Here is a 20,407-nt window from a genome sequence, read left to right as displayed (position 1 = left end):
AATTTCAAAAGTTTTAGCTTTGCTTACTAAATACAAGTAAGATAAAAACGCTAAATTAGACCTTTCTCTAGGGTATCATAAAATATTCAAACACAAACTAAATATCAGCCTATTCTGCACAGGAAAAAATATTTCAGAAAAAAACACATCACTGCAGCAGTCTTCAGAGGGAAAAGGTGGGGCTGGGACTGGGGCACACTTTATTCCCTTATCCAACTGCCCCTTTTGTTGCTAAAGTCTAGTCACCAGATCCCACTTTATACATGAATTGGGAAGTCGTGTAAACAACAAACGTGGCTGCCCTCATTATGCCTACTTTGCCCCAGTGTCGTCCAGTGAAATGCTAAGAATTTACATGTATTCTATTGCTTATAGAAGAGCCCTGGGTGTTCTAGAAATTATCTGTTTTGTCAGCAGTTGTTAAAGGATCCATATGGGTCCATATGACCAGCGAATGGAAATTTCAGGCCCCTTCTCAGAATTTTAGCTTTCAGGTTTTAAAAAAAGTCTGACGTAGGAACGCCAGAGAATTCTATAAGAAGCAGAAATAGGAAAAGAAATGGACACAATTTGCATGCGTGGACAAGGTCAGGAATGGAAACCACACAAGGAAATATAAGTGGTATGAGCTGTTGTTGTGTTTTTACTCCACAAGGGTGGAGATGCAAATAACTTATGTTTTGGCAGAAGCCAGCCTGCAGATGAATGGAAACCGTGCTGTTTGTGACAAACAGAGATAGGACAGAAATTGCTGCCTCCTTGCTTCCCTAGTCTGTAGCTCTAAAATTAACAGAGTTGTGAGGAGTGGGGGAAAGATGCAGGAAAGAATTCTTCCCTTTTGCTCAGAAATGATGTAAAGCTGCAAATACACCTGTTCTATTGACAAGCTGTTGGTACTTATTTTTAAGTATCAGGTAACATTTCTGGGACATGGGTGGTGCTGTGGGTTAAACCACGGAGCCTAGGGCTTGCCGATCAGAAGGTCGGCGGTTCGAATCCCCGCGACGGGGTGAGCTCCCATTGCTCGGTCCCTGCTCCTGCCAACGTAGCAGTTCGAAAGCACATCAAAGTGCAAGTAGATAAATAGGTACCGCTCCGGCGGGAAGGTAAACGGCGTTTCCGTGCACTGCTCTGGTTCGCCAGAAGCGGCTTAATCATGCTGGCCTCATGACCTGGAAACTGTACGCCAGCTCCCTTGGCCAATAAAGTAAGATGAGCGCCGCAACCCCAGAGTCGGTCACGACTGGACCTAATGGTCAGGGGTCCCTTTACCTTTACCTTAACATTTCCAATGTTATGAAAATTAAACATCATCATTTTACATGTATAAATGGAAGTATATTCTTGCTGGTCCAAGGCCAATGGCAGCAGAAATAGCCTTACCCTTTTCAGAATCTTCCTACTACAGTCGTATCTTGGTTGCTGAATGCCTTGGAACTCATACGTTTCAGCTGCTGAACAATCGAAAACCGGAAGGGGATGATTCTGAATGATTTTCAGAAGCCGAACGTCCTCTGCATCTTCCGTGGCTTCTGATTGGCTGCAGGACGCTCCTGCAGCCAATCAGAAGGTGCGTCTTGGTTTTCGAACAGTTCCGGAAGTCAAACGGACTCCTGGAATGCATTCTGTTTGAGAACCAAGGCATGACTGTACCTATCTGTTTCTAACCGGTCATTTCATTTTTATGTTTATTTTTTCTATGTTTATACAACAACATTTGAATGTAAGTTGTTTAACTTCAGGCTGTTTGGAATTTAAAATACAGTGTGTTTACTGCTTCACACTGACAAATTAAACCTTGTCCCTTCCTCTCCTCAGTGTGCCCTAACCCCACGGCAACCACCTCACCACCCGCATAATAGCTCTGGTTGCAAGCCTGGTGCATTGAGTCAGAATTGTTAAGACTTGGTGGTTTTTCTTCACAGCGAAGTTGCTCTACCAGGAATACAGCGATGTTGCGCTGAACAAAGCCATTCAAAGTCAAAAGAGAGCAGATTCCTTGACCGAAGATTTGGAGTATAAATCCACAGACTCCCCAAGGTTACGAAGAAAAAACATCTCCCCTCAGGATTCCTACCTGCAACGCTTGTCCGTCTCATCCTCGACGTCCCTGTGGCAGGACATCCCCATGGTCCGAGAGAGCACTGTGCTGCTGAGCATGACCCGTGAGGAGCAGAAGTTGCAGGAGGTAATATAGGAGGAGCACAGCCAGGCATATTTGACTAGAGAGGAGGCTAACTCAATGTGGCTAGTAGTAGAAACAGCAGGCCTAGAGGAGGCGAGGTGGAAGATGGAGCGAACCAGATGAATGGGGTAAGAGTCCAAATGGAAAACTGAAGCAAGAGGATGGACAGAGAGCTGCAGAATCAGAATCAGGGAAGTTGGCATGCTGGTTTGAAATAAGCAACTAGTAGCCAACAGTTCTGCAGCATTAATTTACTTTATCAGAGTTCTGTGGGGATTACTCTCGAGATAGACGGATGCCCACAACCAATGCCGTATTTATGTATAAGCTAAACAAGCTATAGCTTAAGGCCCCACTCTCTTAAAGGTAAAGGTAAAGGGACCCCTGACCATTAGGTCCAGTCGTGACCGACTCTGGGGCTGTGGCGCTCATCTCGCTTTACTGGCCGAGGGAGCCGACGTTTGTCCGCAGACAGTTTTTTGGGTCATGTGGCCAGCATGACTAAGCCGCTTCTGGCGAACCAGAGCAGCGCACGGAAACGCCGTTTACCTTCCCGCCGGAGCGGTACCTATTTATCTACTTGCACTTTGACGTGGTTTCGAACTCTCTTAGGGGCTCCCCAAAAAAAAATTTAAGGAAAAAAAACCTGGATGTACATTTCCAAAGTATAAGATAAAAAACAAATAAATTAAACCTACATACAGCAACAGTGTTTTGTGTTGTGTAGGCTCCTATGATATAATATTTTGTTATGTGCAAATGGCTTTAGATGCCTATTAGGTCCATGAATTACCTCATAGCATATATTCAACACAAAAAAGGTGACTGTTGTTGACAGAGGACAGCTGGACATATAAAGGGCCCCATTGCCTTCAGTAGCTTAGGGCCTCATCAAACCTAAATCCAGCCCTGCCCACAACATAACTCACAGGCAACATAGGATTGCAACTTTCAAATGCACAAGGAAGGGGTGACAAATAGTTTGAAATCATTCAGAAGGGTTGCATGTAAGATGAAAATGAAGGGAAATATCTTAAGGACCAATAGGCTGGCAAAAACAATCAAACAGGTTTTCCTTTAGGAGTGGATCCAGGAGGAAAGGACAAAAAGGAAAGGAGACAGTGACGGGGAGATGGAGCAAGAGAGCAGCAAATGTTCAATATCCCAAATCTAGGCAGGTGGAAGGATGGAGGTTTCCAAGGTTGACCCCTAAGACATTCATAGGATGTTTGGTTCTGTGGTGCTGAATGTTATGTACTGAGGTTCTCACCCTGGGTGAGGAGGGGGATACTGTAGATAGTTATACAAATAAGGGATCGAAAGTGTCCTTCAGTGATTGGATAGTTTTAGAAAGTTGTTACAGTTACGTTGTAATGGAGCTCTATATAAGCAGGCTGACTGAACCCTTCAGTTCAGTTCAGAGTTCAGTTCTGGCCTGTGAATAAACAAGAGCTGTTTGAAGAATCGCTGTGTCGTCTGATATGTTCACCCACAACTTAACACTGAATGCAATTCTTTATCGGCTGGTTTGGATAGACCAGTTCCAGGCCTCTCTTCTGATGGACTATGAAGCGAGAGATACAGTTGCTAGCTCCATCAAGAACATGCAGATACGATCTACTACCCTTGAGGGTTTTCCTTTTCCGTTTAATTCCATCTCAAATAATTCATTGCTTCTCGGAGTATCCTGTGCTCTAAAGCTTATGTTCTCCACATTATTAACAGGCCAAGTTTGAACTGATTGTATCAGAAGCCTCATACCTGCGGAGCTTAAATGTGGCCGTGGACCACTTCCAGCACTGCCACGAACTCCAAGCTGTCTTAACGAATCAAGATAAACAGTGGCTTTTCTCCCGCCTTCAGGATGTACGTGACGTTAGTGCCAAGTGAGTTCTGGTCTTCCTGTTCTGCTTGTACAGCTATCACACTGGAACCCTGGATGTCTCAAGCCAATGCAATCAATAGATACTTGCCTGTGCCTCATAACCACATAGTACTTTGTGCTAGACTATAGACTGTGGGTGGGCAGAACACTGTCAGCATCAGTTTTTGGAACTGAAATTGGAATATATATATTCCAAATTTCCTGTTTCCAAATTAATCTGCAACTTTAAAAAAAATTCATATATGAATGCATATTTTATTTTATATTTATTTATTTATACGGCCGTTTATAAACTGCCAACTCGTAAAAATATTATGGCAGTGTATAATAAGATAATTAAAGCGTTTAAAATGCAGACTAAAACTGAATCGAATTAATTATTTTAAAATGCTTGTTGAAACCAACATTTTCAGCAGGCAGCAAAATACTAGAATTGGAGGTGCCTGTCTGCTTTCAACAGAACCTGCATTCCAAATGACTGGTCATGAAATATGCATTTCTAAAAATATTTTAATGCACATTTTATCATAAAATGCACGCGTTTAATACCTTTTGAGCTAATAACAGTAAAGCTAGAGAAGTGCAAAATGCCCAGGACAGCTATACTGCAATCCACACATTAGTCCATAAATTCCTCAAGGCTGCCTACTATGCACACATTCAGGCTGATATTTCTATTATCACATACAAATAATTAGCCGTGACTTAGGAAATACTTCCTGTCATTTTGGAGTAAAACCTGGATTCTGGTCTCCATGTTTATGTAGCCCAGAAAAAAACCCCACGACGACACAACTAAAAGTTTTGTTAGTATTTAATGCTGTAACATTGTTTAACATTGTGTTTTGATTTTTTATCTGGTTGCACATTTTCCTAGAATGCTGTTCAGCAGATGAATAGAATAGAAATGACTGAAGGGTTTGTCCGTGCTTCTACTTGTCCCCTGTCTAGAAAGCACAGGTCTGAGCAGTTTTCCCCTTGCCCTGCTCCTTTTCCAGGGAAAGCCTGCTTTTTGGTGCCAAATCAGAGCAAACACTAATCCAAGTGAACACTAAAAAGTAGTTTTCCCTGGGGCAATAAGCCCTAAATCATAGAATCATAGAGTTGGAAGAGACCACAAGGGCCATCGAGTCCAACCCCCTGCCAAGCAGGAAACACCATCAGAGCACTCCTGACATATGGTTGTCAAGCCTCTGCTTAAAGACCTCCAAAGAAGGATTCTCCACCACACTCCTTGGCAGCAAATTTCACTGTCAAACAGCTCTTACTGTCAGGAAGTTCTTCCTAATGTTTAGGTGGAATCTTTTTTCTTGTAGTTTGGATCCATTGCTCCGTGTCCGCTTCTCTGGAGCAGCAGAAAACAACCTTTCTCCCTCCTCTATGTGACATCCTTTTATATATTTGAACATGGCTATCATATCACCCCTTAACCTCCTCTTCTCCAGGCTAAACATGCCCAGCTCCCTTAGCCGTTCCTCATAAGGCATCGTTTCCAGGCCTTTGACCATTTTGGTTGCCCTCCTCTGGACAATTTCCAGTTTGTCAGTATCCTTCTTGAACTGTGCTGCCCAGAACTGGACACAGTACTCCAGGTGAGGTCTGACCAGAGCAGAATACAGTGGCACTATTACTTCCCTTGATCTAGATGCTATACTCCTATTGATGCAGCCCAGAATTGCATTGGCTTTTTTAGCTGCCGCGTCACACTGTTGGCTCATGTCAAGTTTGTGGTCAACCAAGACTCCTAGATCCTTTTCACATGTACTGCTCTCAAGCCAGGTGTCACCCATCTTGTATTTGTGCCTCTCATTTTTTTTGCCCAAGTTTTTTTTGCCCAATCTTTATATGATCACCCAATCTTTATATTTCATATTTTTTTGCCCAATCTTTATATGATCACCCAAGCAAGGTGCAACAAGCACTCCTCCTCCCTGGTCTCCCAGAACCAGAAGAGTTATGCAATGAGAGGAGCAAAGACAGTCATGCAGGCACAGTCTCAGATTGCTTGGGGAAAACCCTGGCAATGAGGGGACTTAGGCAGCTGTGGGGAAGCTTTCAGCCTCAGCAACTGCTTCATGGGGGAAAGACCTGTCAGAAATGAGTTGCTGTGCTCATTAGGCCTCACACTCCTGTGCAGATCCTGTTGCTGCTAATAAGGAGTTAACTCCAACTTGCTTGGGTGATTTACTCCAAGCTCACTCCTGTCACACAATGAGTAAGAATTTCCCTGCATCTTGCATGCAGGGATAGTTATTTTTCTAGAGAAGGAGAAAGGTTAAAAAGTTGGGGAAAGTGCTGTAATTATGGTCACCATGTCTCATTATTCTCTTCTGGGGGGTTCCTGCAGCTTCCTATTTGACCTGGAAGAGAAGCTTGAGGAGAACATGTTCACCTTCAATGTGTGCGACGTGGCTCTGAGGCATGCGCCGGAATTCCGGAGGGTTTACCTGCCGTATGTGACAAACCAGACGTACCAGGAGCAGACCTTTCGGCGACTACTGTAAGAAACCTAAAGATGCCCCCTTTCCTGTATTTTTATCCTCTTTGTAACACCCCACAAAATGTCCTTTGTGGCATATCTACATCACAGGCGAGTCGTCTCCTCTCTTGGGAACTATCGCTCTGAAAAGGGGTGGGGTGATAAGGCTCTCTAGTCTAGCAGACAATGCTCAAGGTTCTGCAGGGGAATCCAGGACAGTTAAACTGGAACAAAACCTCATCTAGAGGTGGACAGTTAGGAAAGATCCACACCACACATTTAAAGCACATCTAATAAACATTCAGTAGGGACGCAGGTGGCGCTGTGGGTTAAACCACAGAGCCTAGGACTTGCCGATCAGAAGGTCAGCGGTTCAAATCCCCGTGACCGGGTGAGCTCACGTTGCTCGATCCCTGCTCCTGCCAACCTAGCAGTTCGAAAGGACATCAAAGTGCAAGTAGATAAATAGGTACCGCTCCAGCGGGAAGGTAAACGGCGTTTCCATACACTGCTCTGGTTCACCAGAAGCAGCTTAGTCATGCTGGCCACATGACCCAGAAGCTGTACGCCGGCTCCCTTGGCCAATAAAGCAAGATGAGTGCCGCAACCCCAGAGTTGGCCACAACTGGACCTAATGGTCAGGGGTCCCTTTACCTTTACTTAATACACATTCAAAGCATATGATTCCTCCCAAAGAATCCTGGGAACTGTAGCTGCCCCCCTCACAGAGCTATAGTTCCCAGGACACTTAACAGAAGAGCCCTATTTCAATGGGCCACACCTGATTCAGTTCATAAGTGTTTAAGATACCCAAAACAGATGTTGGTACATAATTTAGTTCAGGTTCCAGGTTATAGGAAGCGCTGGGCCATTCCAATCTCATATAGATTTTATAGATAAATTCGCCTATAAAGAGGCAAATTCCAGGGGAAATGATGTTTGCTGCAATTGGCCAATGGATCCTGGCCCTTCCAAGGCGATTCCAGGGTATTGTCAGAGGAATGGCAATCAACTAAGATGCATCTCCCAGAATTCAAGTCCATGGTAACATATCCTAGATAACAGCACTTTGTTGTTGCTGTTGTTGTTTAGTCGTTTAGTCGTGTCCGACTCTTCGTGACCCCATGGACCAGAGCACGCCAGGCACTCCTGGCCTCCACTGCCTCCCGCAGTTTGGTCAAACTCATGCTGGTAGCTTCGAAAACACTATCCAACCATCTCACCCTCTTTCATCCCCTTCTCCTTGTGCCCTCCATCTTTCCCAGCATCAGGGTCTTTTCCAGGGAGTCTTCTTTTCTTATGAGGTGGCCAAAGTACTGGAGCCTCAGCTTCAGGATCTATCCTTCCAGTGAGCACTCAGGGCTGATTTCCTTGAGAATGGATAGGTTTGATCTTCCTTGCAGTCCATGGGACTCTCAAGAGTCTCCTCCAGCACCATAATTCAAAAGCATCAGTTCTTCAGCGATCAGCCTTCTTTATGGTCCAGCTCTCACTTCCATACATCACTACCGGGAAAACCATACCTTTTACTATACGGACCTTTGTTGGCAAGGGGATGTCTCTGCTTTTTAAGATGCTGTCTAGGTTTGTCATTCTAGCGCAATTTAAATAGAATGAAAGCCCCAAAGAGGTTGATGCATAATAGTCAGCATTTTGTTTTATTTTTCTTACTTTATTTGGGACATTTTCACACCGTTCTTCAGCCAGCCAGAGAGGCTTACATAAAGTGGATAAAAACAGTAGGAAGCAGGAAAACAATAAAAACAAATAAGAACAAATAATCAGCCGTGAAACCAAGGTCTTTCTTTTGAACCGCCGTGAGATCTTGTGATGAAGGGTGGTATATAAATAAATAAGAGGTCTAAAAAGGCCTCACACACATAAGCTCTAAAAATAAAGATAAAAAAAGATTAATATCCCTCCCAACACCACCCCAGCCCAAGATTCTGTTCAGCCTCCCAGGCCAGGTGGGAAAGTCCCACAAGGCAGGGAGCAAGTCTTCCAGGACTCACTGCCAAGATGGTCTCTGAACTTTTCAGCAGCCTCAGCTTTTCTAGTTGGGAGTCAATCTAATCTGCCGCGTCTTCTCTCTGGCAGGAATGATGTCCCTGCCTTCCAACAGGTTTTGGAGAGACTAGAAAGTGATCCTGTTTGCCAGCGCCTGTCTCTCAAATCCTTCCTCATTCTCCCGTTCCAGCGCATCACAAGACTTAAACTCCTTCTCCAGGTAAAAGTGTTGGGGACCCCGGACTCGCCTTTCCTTGGGCTGGCCAGCCTCATAATTAAATCGACAGTTTTCCTGGCAATAAAAATGTAAGCAGCAGGAAAGGAATTGGTGCCCACTTCTTTATTGCAAAGATATTTGACATTTATATGCATGCAATGGCAGCAAACCAGAGCTTTGCCATGTAGAAGTGTGACCCAGTCCAAAAGGTGTTTTCCAGGAGCTTCTGTTTGAAGTTGTTTTGGTGGAGGTGGCAGGAATTTTAACCTCCTGTATTTTCAAAACCTGTGCTCTGCCATTCCGCACTCTCCTCTTCCCCAGGAGCATGGCTTAATTCCAATATTTATACCAGGCATAGGCAAACTCGGCCCTCCAGCTGTTTTGGGACTACAATTCCCATCATCCCTGGTCCTGCTAGCTAGGGAATATGAGAGTTGTAGGCCAACAACATCTGGAGGGCCAAGTTTGCCTGTGCCTGATTTATACCCATTTCTTTTGGACTCTGGGAAGTTTTAGGAGGAGTGCTGAAACTTGGTCCATGGAAGCACAACTTCAAAGGGAGTTTGAAAAACTTGTTTCTCAAATAAGCTTAAAAACTGGAACCCCTGAAAGGTCCTGCCGCCTTCCCTTAGTTCTCTGTTATCAGCCTAAAGGTGTGGAGCACATAGTATCTGTGGCAAGAAAACTTTCTGGCAAATCTCTGTGGGGGATGGAAGTTGAGGGATTGACCAGCACCTTCTCTCAAAATTGTCCCCTATAAAAACTAGCTGCTGACCAGAGGGATCACCTTTAATTTACCACTGCCTGAAAATAAATCCATAAATTAGTCAAGTATTTAATCTCTTACCAAAAACCCTTTGCTTCCCTCCTGCAGAACATATTGAAGAGAACTCGGCCCGGTGCCGATGAAGAGGTGCAGGCCACTCAAGCATATGATGCACTTGAGAAGGTAAAGGGTGTTGAAACCCATTCTTCATCCCTCTCGCCACTTCTGGCTGCCTCACACAAATGGTTCAAAAGTTTTCTCAACTCTTCCGGGCCACAAATTCCCAGTAGCTAGAAGCTGAGGTACCCATGCTGTTGTTTTCTGAGACACATGAGATATGAATTCCTTAGATACCCGAGCGACTTCTCTTCCCCTATTAATTAAAAACATGCAACAAATAATGGTTTGGAAGTGGCTCCAAGTTAGTTACAATGATGTGCAGTAATGCTTGCATGTAACCCAACACTGTGGTTTGGATGCACAATGTATCCATTCACTGTGTGAATCAACTGTGTTTTTACTGAGCCAATGCCATCTAGTGAGATTCTGGACTGAGGGGTGATTTGAATCTGGGTCTCCTCAGTCTAAGTCCAGCACTCTGGCCAAGACACAGCTGGTGGTAGAATATTCTGAAGTTATATGTTCTATAAAGGTAAAGGGACCCCTGACCATTAGGTCCAGTCGTGGTCAACTTTGGGGTTGCGGCGCTCATCTCGCTTTATTGGCCGAGGGAGCTGATGTACAGCTTCCGGGTCATGTGGCCAGCATGACTAAGCCGCTTCTGGCGAACCAGAGCAGTGCACGGAAACACTGTTTACCTTCCCGCCGGAGCGGTACCTATTTATCTACTTGCACTTTGACGTGCTTTCGAACTGCTAGGTTGGCAGGAGCAGGGACTGAGCAACGGGAGCTCACCCCGTCACGGGGATTCGAAGTGCTGACCTTCCGATCAGCAAGCCCTAGGCTCTGTGGTTTAGATCACAGCGCCACCCGCATCCCTATATGTTCTATAATTAACCACAAATGTTTGAGTACTCCCCTCTAAATAGAGGGTGCCTGGTAAAGTTTAGACCCAAAGGGATGTAACTTCCAGCACGGGTAATGAGACCCAGATGCGTATCTTGAACGCTAAAGAAATCTAGCTGGTGAGCCTTTTCCTGAAAAAGTGGTTGATCCAAAGTACAGTCCTTTTGCATCAGCCCCGTTTAGGGTCCATTTTGTTGAACGTCCACGGCAAACCCGGAAGTACTGAAACAGGTTACTTCCAGGTTTGCCGCTTGCACACTTGCAGAAGTGCTAAATCGTGCTTCGCGCTTTGTCGAGCGTCCCTTTCGTCGTGCGTCTGGGGCTCCGGGACGGATCCCGGACACAAAAGGAGGTACAACTGTAACCAGTCCCTCAACATCAAGCCCTAACCACAAAAGGAACAGTTCTGTCTATGTAACCTCTCCCTTAAGAGCGGTCTCTGCTTGCACTGTTGCTTTTCGTCATTACTGAGGCCACACACAGACGGACCGAGTCATCTGTGTCCCCTTGTAGAACTGGGTCATCCCAAGCCCCATGCCTCCTGCCCTACAGCTATGAGGTACCCCAGTGGTTTCTCTGCTATGCTGGAAGAAGCTTACTCAGTGATTGAGGTTTATCGTTTAGAGAAAAAAGAGGGCCATGGGTACTTTACACATGTAAACAGTGGATCTGAAATTAGCTTAACTCAGCCAGAGAATTGGTCTAGCCAATTGAAGATTCTTGCATTTTTCTAAAAAGTTGCTCCTGCCAAAACCAGGTGGCTTGATTCCATTCTCTGCCTCCTAAACCCATACCCTGTCACCCTTTCCGCTTTGAGAGGGGGACCCCCCCCCCATTTTTTCCAACACTTCCCCACCCTAATAGCATTTTCCTTTCCGCAGCTCATCAAAGATTGCAATGAAAATGTCCAGCGTATGAGGAGCACGGAGGAGCTAATCTACTTGAGTAAAAATATGGAGTTTGAATGCAAGGTAAACATTCATTCAGGGGGTTACAGCTTCCCCCCATCTGACACTGTACTGCAACCACCTGCTTTATTCATGCATAGATAAGCCCTGCATACTGCTGATGATGCCATGGTCGCGGGTTTGATCCCCCTATGGGTGCAATTTCTGCTTTGAAGGGGGTCCCTTCCAACTCTGTGATTCTATGACCAGAGCTAATCTACTAGTGAACTGCCCTGGTCACCAATAGGGCCTTCAGCTTATCCCTATCTTGCAGAAGGGACAGGAGATCCTGTGGCCTTTCTGAAGTTGGGCATACAGCTCCCTAACCATTGGCTATGCTGGCTGAAGCTGAGGGACCACAGGTTCCCCAATGCAGTCTTATAGGCAAGGTTGCCCTCACTGTGATGCTATTGGGGAGAGGGCTAAGTATCAATCATAGAATCATAGAATCATAGAATCATAGAATCATAGAGTTGGAAGAGACCACAAGGGCCATCGAGTCCAACCCCCTGCCAAGCAGGAAACACCATCAGAGCACTCCTGACATATGGTTGTCAAGCCTCTGCTTAAAGACCTCCAAAGTAGGAGACTCCACCACACTCCTTGGCAGCAAATTCCACTGTCAAACAGCTCTTACTGTCAGGAAGTTCTTCCTAATGTTTAGGTGGAATCTTCTTTCTTGTAGTTTGGATCCATTGCTCCGTGTCCGCTTCTCTGGAGCAGCAGAAAACAACCTTTCTCCCTCCTCTATGTGACATCCTTTTATATATTTGAACATGGCTATCATATCACCCCTTAACCTCCTCTTCTCCAGGCTAAACATGCCCAGCTCCCTTAGCCGTTCCTCATAAGGCATCGTATCCTTCATGCCATCAGGCAACAGCAGGGCGATCTGTGTGCAGAGCGATGTATGACCCGTCTACTGGCCACATCCACCGTCCAATGTGTAGGCTAGAATAGTAATTTTATCAGCTTTCTAGCTTCAGAGAAACCTCCCCACATGGATCTGTCTACCAGGAAGCCCTTGCTTCTCTGCCACCCCACCCCCTGGAAAGTATTCTAGGCCACACACGCAACTCTGTTAATGAAGGGTGCCGATGCCCCTTGAGCCTCATTGCTACTCCTTGGAGACAAGGAGCACACCCAGAACTCACACACACCTGCCAATTGCAGGTGAAAGCAGTTGTAGGTGGGAAGGTCTTTCAGGAGAGCTTGGCTGCCTGTTGAGAACCCCCACCCCCCAATAGCTTCCAAGCAATCTTGCTTTCTCACAAAACAAACTGAAAACCACATTCAGAGGACAGGAGAGTGCTCCTCACAGCTCATTACGACCAAGTCTGGCTTCTTCCTTTCCAAAACTGACCATCCCTAGAGCTGACCTTTCCAAACTGACCATCCCATCGCCCAGGACATTCTATACAAGATCTCAAAGTAGTTGTAATATTACAAAAGAATTTCAGAAATAGACTGGAAAGAGAAGTTGCTGAATTACAACTTATTACCAAACTTTAAACCATGGAAAGACCTGGTCTGAATAGAGACATTGGATTCTTATCTCATTATACATGATAAAGCTATTTTTGGCCATCTCACCCTTTGCTTTTCCATGTAAGACCAATTGCAGTCATTAACAGTCGTCAACTGGTTTACCACACCTATCAGCTGATCACCCATTCCCACCACCCTTCTGAGTAATACCCCTCTCCATCCTCTCACTGGTGACTTCTGTTTCAGTGTATCTGAAGAAGTGTGCATGCACACGAAAGCTCATATGAATAACAAACTTAGTTGGTCTCTAAGATGCTACTGGAAGGAATTTTTTATTTTTGTTTCATCCCTAGAGTGGTATTCTTTCATCATCCATCCCATATGCAACTCCTTTTCAGTGGAGTATTCTACAGGCTCACAGAACAATCTGGAAAGTGGCATTTTCTTCCACTAGCCTTTCCTTCCACTAGCCACTGCCCCCTAGCACCGGAGATGGGATAAGAAATCTTCTCCACCTCTTTGCAGGGAGAAGAGAGCAGCTCTCAAAACTTGTGCCTTGAAGCACTGGAGTTACAATGAGTCCTTTGGACCTCACCTAGAGCAATTATTCTTGCACTTGCAGATTTTCCCACTCATCTCGCAGTCACGGCGGCTGGTAAAACGTGGAGAACTCACAGCGCTGGAGTACAACTTGAGCTTGAAGTGGAAACTGACCACCCGGCCAATCTACCTGCACCTCTTTAATGACTACCTGCTCCTATCTCGGCCCAGAGAGTAAGTGTTGGGGGAAGGGTTCCATTACTCCATCTTTCACTCAACATTTATCCCTCAGCAATCGTAACATCCTAGTTATGCAAACGAGGTGGGTCAATTCCTTTCCTTTCTGTTTCCTTTCCTTTTAGTAACACATAAATAATTTCTGGAAACATCTGGAAATTTATGAAGTTAATAAAATAAAATAAACATTATCATATTCTTAGCCCCCACCCCCACTTTTACAAGTCCAAATATGTACAGTGGTGCCCCGCAAGACGAATGCCTCGCAAGACGAAAAACTCGCTAGACGAAAGGGTTTTGCGGTTTTTGAGCTGCTTCGCAAGACGAATTTCCCTATGGGCTTGCTTCGCAAGACGAAAACGTCTTGCAAGTTTGTTTCCTTTTTCTTATCACCGTTAATACAGTTGTGACTTGACTTCAAGGAGCAACTCATAGAACGCGGTGTGGTAGCCCTTTTTGAGGTTTTTGGTGATTTTTGAAGCTTTTCCAAAACTTTTCCGACACCGTGCTTCGCAAGACGAAAAACTCACTAGACGAAAAAACTCGCGGAACGAATTAATTTCGTCTTGTGAGGCACCACTGTATAAATATTCAGTATAAGAAAGTTTTTGTTAAATTCTCCCCCCACAAAAATACTTACTTGACACTCAGTCTTCTTTTTATTTATACAATTTCAGATTAATTTAAACAATCACATGATTGCAGCAAGAGAAATGGATGGAAGAGGTTATGTTATAGTAGCCTGGCATAATTTTAGATGGTTTTGCATTCAGGTGGCACATTTTTTAAAAAATGGGACTTTATGTGAATTTAGGGAAGGTATGCATTTTTCCATCTTCCATCACTGTATTGTTGTGCTATGCATGAAGAGCAAGGGGCAACCACTCATAATTTGCTAGGGCGCAAAATACCCTTATGCCAGCAATGGCAAGGAGTCTTCTTTATTACTCATTAAAACCAAGCTTTTAAAATGCCCCCCTTTTCTTTTCTTTTCTTTCTCTATCTCCTACAGAAATGGGCGCTTTATTGTATTTGATTTTGCTGCTTCCTCGAATGTGCGTGGAGAGAAGTGTGAAATGAAACTGCACGGCTCAAGCAAAAACCTTTTCCGCCTCTTCCTGCTGCAGAACAATCAGGGGAAAAAAGTGGAGTTCCTCTTCCGTACAGAAACACAGTAAGCAAAAGCCAAATGTTTTTGCATTGGAGTACTCCAGCACCACACATTCCTTAGTTTAACTTTCAGAGTGATGATAAGGATGAGGTAATGCCTTGTGCAATCACGTATTTACTAAAAGCAACACAGAACTTTCTTTTTTTTATTGCATGAGGTATATCAGTTTTATTCCACGTATTAACAGTCTTACCAGCAGGATTGCAGCAAGCTGAGAAACCTTCAAAGTCTGAAGGGAAGGGCTTGCAAGCTCAGCTCTGCATCCAGCTGAGTGTTGACCTTGTTTGCTACCTCCTGCTGGAATTGCCAGCTTCTTTTTGCCTTTTGCGCAACTTACTTATTGTTGCATTTATATTCTCCCTCACCTCAAAAGAAGCTCAAAAGAATGGTAAAAAGGGTATGATCCAGCATTTTGTAATATCTGCACTCATTTACAGATTTAGCATAGGCAGAGGCATAGTTTAAACACTCCAACCGATAGCTGAACATCACCCAGAGCTGACACACTGAAATTAATGAACGTTAGGTCCATTAAGTTTAGTGGCAGCAAAAGGGCTGTGAAAATTTGTGTCCTAGGCTTTTTAGACTCGTCTACCCACGTACTAAGGGACACAGGTGGCGCTGTGGGTTAAACCGCAGAGCCTAGGACTTGCCGATCAGAAGGTCGTGGTTCGAATCCCCGCGATGGGGTGAGCTCCCATTGCTCGGTCCCAGCTCCTGCCAACCTAGCAGTTCGAAAGCACGTCAAAGTGCAAGTAGATAAATAGGTACCGCTCTGGCGGGAAGGTAAACAGTGTTTCTGTACGCTGCTCTGGTTCGCCAGAAGTGGCTTAGTCACGCTGGCCACATGACCTGGAAGCTGTATGCCGGCTCCCTCAGCCAATAAAGTGAGATGAGCGCCACAACCCCAGAGTCGGTCACGACTGGACCTAATGGTCAGGGGTCCCTTTATCTTTACTTTACCCACATACTATCTGAAACCCAAGGGGCTCAATGTGAAGTATGTGGCATTATTTTCAGCTCTCCTGCCCCACTACTGATCCCTTCTTCCAAGTCATTCTCCAACCCTTCTCCCAGTGCCCACTCATCAGAATCCAGCTAGTCCCTGACATGTAGATGATGATAATAATAATAATAATAATAATAATAATAATAATAATAATAATAAAAAATATTATTTATATCTCACCCTCCCCAGCCGAAGCCAGGCTCAGAGCGGCTAACAACGGTAAAAGTAACACAGTTTACATAAAATCACAATCAATTAATTGAAATACATTCTAAAATCAATTCATTCTAAAATCAAGTCAGAGTCAAATTAATGGCAACCATTGGGCTAGAGTTCTATGAGGATTACAGAAGGAGAGAGGGGGCCAGACTGTGCCTTGGCCAAAGGCCTGGTGGAACAGCTCTGTCTTGCAAGCCCTAAGGAAAGATGCCAAGTTCCACAGGGCCCTAGATATTCAGTCACCCCTTCTTACATAGCAGGGGGCACCATTTTGTGGTTCACCTCAGGTGCCAAAGCATATTGAGCTGGCTCTGCCAAGAACAGTGGCTTCCTTAAAAGCCATTCGTTAGTTAGTTAGTTAGTTAGTTAGTTAGTTAGTTAGCTGTGAGCATGACTCACGGTGTGCCACAAGTAAAGGGAGCAAAGTATACTACTACACATCTTGACATTTCACCAGCAACTGCTGTGTACAACCTGGAATGCCTCTCTCCTCAGTACTTCTCATTTTTCTCCCCTCTGCCCCAGGAGTGAGAAGCTGAGGTGGATTTCTGCTCTTATGCCCCAGCAAGCTGAACCTGACCTTTTGGATGACCCTGGTAAGATTGCCCAAGGCATAGACCGCAAAGGGCTAGCTCACATAATACGGGTATTACGTATATACAATAGCAAGCAAATACCGACAGTATCAACAATCAGATGCTTGCTCAAAGCATTTCTGTTTCCTCAGGTGTTTCTAGAAGTGTGACTCCAACTCTTATATTTATTCGTGATTAGTTTTACACTGAGTTTTCATTGTTTAATATTTTATTGTGCTTTTTGTACTGCCTACCACTTGGATATACCAAATGGTATTTAAATCTGTTAAGTGAAATACAGTACACATTGATCCTGGGCACTTATTCCTGCTGCTGGTTCTTTATTAACACTGCAGCAGCATGAAATATATATATATATATATATATATATATATATATATATATATATATATATATATATATATAATGTCCAGTAGCACCTTAGAGACCAACTAAGTTTGTTCTTGGTATAAGCTTCCATGTGCATGCACAATTCTTCAGATACACTGAAACGGAAGTCACCAGACCCTTCTATATTGTGGGAGGGTGGGGTGGGGTTTTTTTCAGTAGGAGATGGGTGGTTGACTCTTTTTCATTGTGCCCATCACATTACTTTACATATAAAGAACTAAAACCAGAAATATGTGCATTCCTTCAATCAAGGGTGAGAATTTTTACTGGATATGCAGTTAAACTAAGCTGAGACTCAGTTTACATTGCACACACAAATCTCAAAATTGAAGAACCAGGAATGGTACAGAAAGTTTTATTCAAAATAAAAAAGAGATGCCCAAGCTATACTGACGAATTCAGTATTTTATTTTTTTCAAGTACATTTTAGGTTTCTTTGCTTGCTTGTTTTGAAAAAGAGCAACCCAACACATTTGAATGGTTAACAACAACAACATACCTGGTAACTGACAATCACGATATTCTTTCTCTCCAAGCTCTCTTAGACAAACTTCAGGTTCAGTGTGTGAGGTCATATAAAGCCCGAGAGAATGATGAGCTGGCGCTGGAGAAAGCAGATATAATTATGGTCCTGCAGCAAAGTAGCGACGGTAAGTGGATTTGGCAATGTTGTGGCAAGGTGCTGTGAGGGGCAGGAAAGAGATGGGGCAGTTGGGAGCTGAAAATGTCATGGGGTGACTACGACCTGGAAGGTGCTTTCCTTTGGAACTAGGAAATGGCGTACATCATTGGAAAATTAAAAATGGAAAATACTGCTTTCCTTGTGTCTAAGCTGATTTTCACCCAGCAGTGCAAAAGCCTGTGTTGACATGGCAGCTCCCCCCACCCCCGGTCCACCTCAAGTGGGAAAGCAGGGATAGAATTTGACATCAGGGAAACAGCCTGTGGGGAAAGGGTTAAACACCCTTCCTGTCACTGCTGCAATCAAATGAGAGCTGTCCATGTATTAAAAGTAATAACAGACACAGGAGAAACATCACCCATCCATTGAGTAGCATATAGCTTGATCCAGATATTACTTCATTTGATAGCACGTGAAATCTCCCGATAGACGGTGTTTTACTCCTTTTTCAGACGAGAATAGATAAGAGACAGAGAATGGGAGCTTTCTTCTGAATTGCCCTGGTCCACACACACTGCATGAAGACAGACAGTGGTAATTTATCACTCTTTGCACATAAGCACTTGCCAGCCTTATGTTTGGTCCTGCCATGAACTTGACCACACTTTCTCAGAAAACTGAGAAGCAAAGGAGTACAGTCGTACCTCACGTTGCGTAACCTCTAAGTTATTGAATCTTCGGGTTACGGCCGCTGCAAACCCGGAAGTGGGTTTGCTACGCGCGCATGCTCAGAAGTGCTCTGTGGCACCATGCGCAGAAGCGGTCCTCCAGTTACGGAATTTTCAGGATACGGCCGGGCCTCTGGAACTGCATTCAATTCCACTCAGTACTTGTTAGGATGGTAAAGATGACCAGCTAAAACACACTTAACTGTTCAGTGTATATCATGTATTATAGATTTTTATTCTTGTCCCTGCGGAGCTTAACAATGTGCCTTTTTGGTGGTGAGAAATACCACAGAGAAAGCAGGAGAGGACAAAGAATCAAGGGTGGCAAGTGATTAAATGTGAACAAATGCCAGTAACAGATACCCAACCCAGTCTTCTGTTTGTTTTGGAACTAGGTTCCACTTAGGGAAACAGCCTTAGATTGGTTAGAGTTGGAAATGAGGATTCAGAGGTCCGCACTCATCAGAGGCAGGAAATTCTTAAAATTTCACATTGACACCTCAGAGGATGGTGCAGTCAGTCAGTTCTGAGACCTAAACTACACCAGAATAAGCTCTCTCACTCTGGGGCGATCTCATTTTACCAAGAGTTAAGGACTTGCTGCACATTAGCTACAAATGTGGTTATATCACCCAGATGGCTAGCCTACCAGGGTAACTTGTAGACCAGGCTTCCTCAACCTCAGCCCTCCAGATGTTTTTGGCCTACAACTCCCATGATCCCTAGCTAGCAAGACCCAGTGGTCAGGGATGATGGGAATTGTAGTCTCAAAACATCTGGAGGGCCGAGGTTGAAGAAGCCTCTGCAGCAACTCACTAAATGGTTCTCTGAATGTTTCACCCATTGTGTCTGCTCCCTCTGCAGGGTGGTTTGAAGGAGTGAAACTCTCCGATGGGGAGAGAGGCTGGTTCCCTTCTGATCACGTGGAAATAATCTCCAGCAAGCAAGCGCGCCAGATGAATCTGAAGGAGGAACAGCGTGTCAAGTATGCAAAGCAACAAGTCTTTCATAAGAGATAGGTTCCTGCTTTCCCCAAAGACAAACACTTAAAGCTCGTCTCCATTGTGGCTCCTTAACCCAACAGTACATTGCTGTATTTGGTTTTCTGGAAGAGAAACCTCCTTTGACGCCATCAACAAATGTTTAACCAATACAGGACACAGTACGTACCAAAGAAATGAAAACTGACTTGGTGGAAAGATTCTCTTCCTGTTCATCACCAGAGGAGGAAAAAGAGAAGAAAAAAACTGCATTAGCTTTGGCTTGATGGTTTCAAATAAGAAATACAGTTGGAAACTGGATATTAGGACTTCTGGGAACCAATTATTGACACTGCCGTTGTTCCAATGCATGAACTCCTCGCTTGGGGCCTTTGCTTCAGTTTCTGCTCTGCCAAATGAGGCTATGACTTACCTCACAGAAAGGTGTGAAGCTAATAATGTTCCCAAATGCTTTGAAGCCTTCCCAAAAAGAAGATGCTAGAGAAAAGCAAAAATATATTTTATATGTATTGTCATGAAAATTGGCTTTTCTGTTTGAAATACTTCATTTATTTTAATTGCCACATACTTCTTACCAAATAAGATATGATACATATATATGAATGAAAGGGAGCCAGGTTCCCCTGAACTCTGCTTTACAAAAAAGTTTGCCAGCTTTTCCTGGTCTGCTCCTGTGCTTTTAACAGTAAATTGACACACACAAATTCAGCAGGTGAAAGCATTTCACACCTTTTGTCTCCATGTCAGAAAAGCTTCACCTGCTACTAATTTCTGCAAGTCAGTGTGTAATTAAAGGAACAGGAGAAGAAATCCAGAGAAAATCTATACAGGGAAATGGACTAAGAATGCAGGGAGAAGGAAGACATATTTGCCATTAACACCTCCCTTTCTTCT

General features: G+C 44.2%; 1 protein-coding gene across 2 annotated transcripts in view; it reads left to right on the top strand.

Moving 5' to 3' along the window:
• ARHGEF5 (Rho guanine nucleotide exchange factor 5) overlaps positions 1-20,034 on the top strand; it is a 69,346-nt gene extending 49,312 nt beyond the window's left edge. For both annotated transcript variants that reach the window (XM_082223041.1, XM_082223040.1), the window contains exons 5-15: positions 1,926-2,188; positions 3,911-4,071; positions 6,418-6,570; positions 8,647-8,776; positions 9,648-9,722; positions 11,447-11,536; positions 13,623-13,774; positions 14,790-14,951; positions 16,702-16,772; positions 17,699-17,812; positions 19,377-20,034. In XM_082223041.1, coding sequence (XP_082079167.1) covers positions 1,926-2,188; positions 3,911-4,071; positions 6,418-6,570; positions 8,647-8,776; positions 9,648-9,722; positions 11,447-11,536; positions 13,623-13,774; positions 14,790-14,951; positions 16,702-16,772; positions 17,699-17,812; positions 19,377-19,531 — 1,526 coding nt within the window. In that variant the 3' untranslated portion in view covers positions 19,532-20,034. The remainder of the gene's footprint in view (positions 1-1,925; positions 2,189-3,910; positions 4,072-6,417; positions 6,571-8,646; positions 8,777-9,647; positions 9,723-11,446; positions 11,537-13,622; positions 13,775-14,789; positions 14,952-16,701; positions 16,773-17,698; positions 17,813-19,376) is intronic.
• Positions 20,035-20,407: the final 373 nt, after the last annotated feature.

This window comes from Podarcis vaucheri (assembly GCF_965113315.1).
Source record: "Podarcis vaucheri genome assembly, chromosome: 5".
In the NCBI taxonomy this organism is placed as follows: domain Eukaryota; kingdom Metazoa; phylum Chordata; class Lepidosauria; order Squamata; family Lacertidae; genus Podarcis; species Podarcis vaucheri.
Note: the sequence above shows the minus strand (reverse complement) of the source record. Positions and strands in the feature narration are given on the sequence as shown.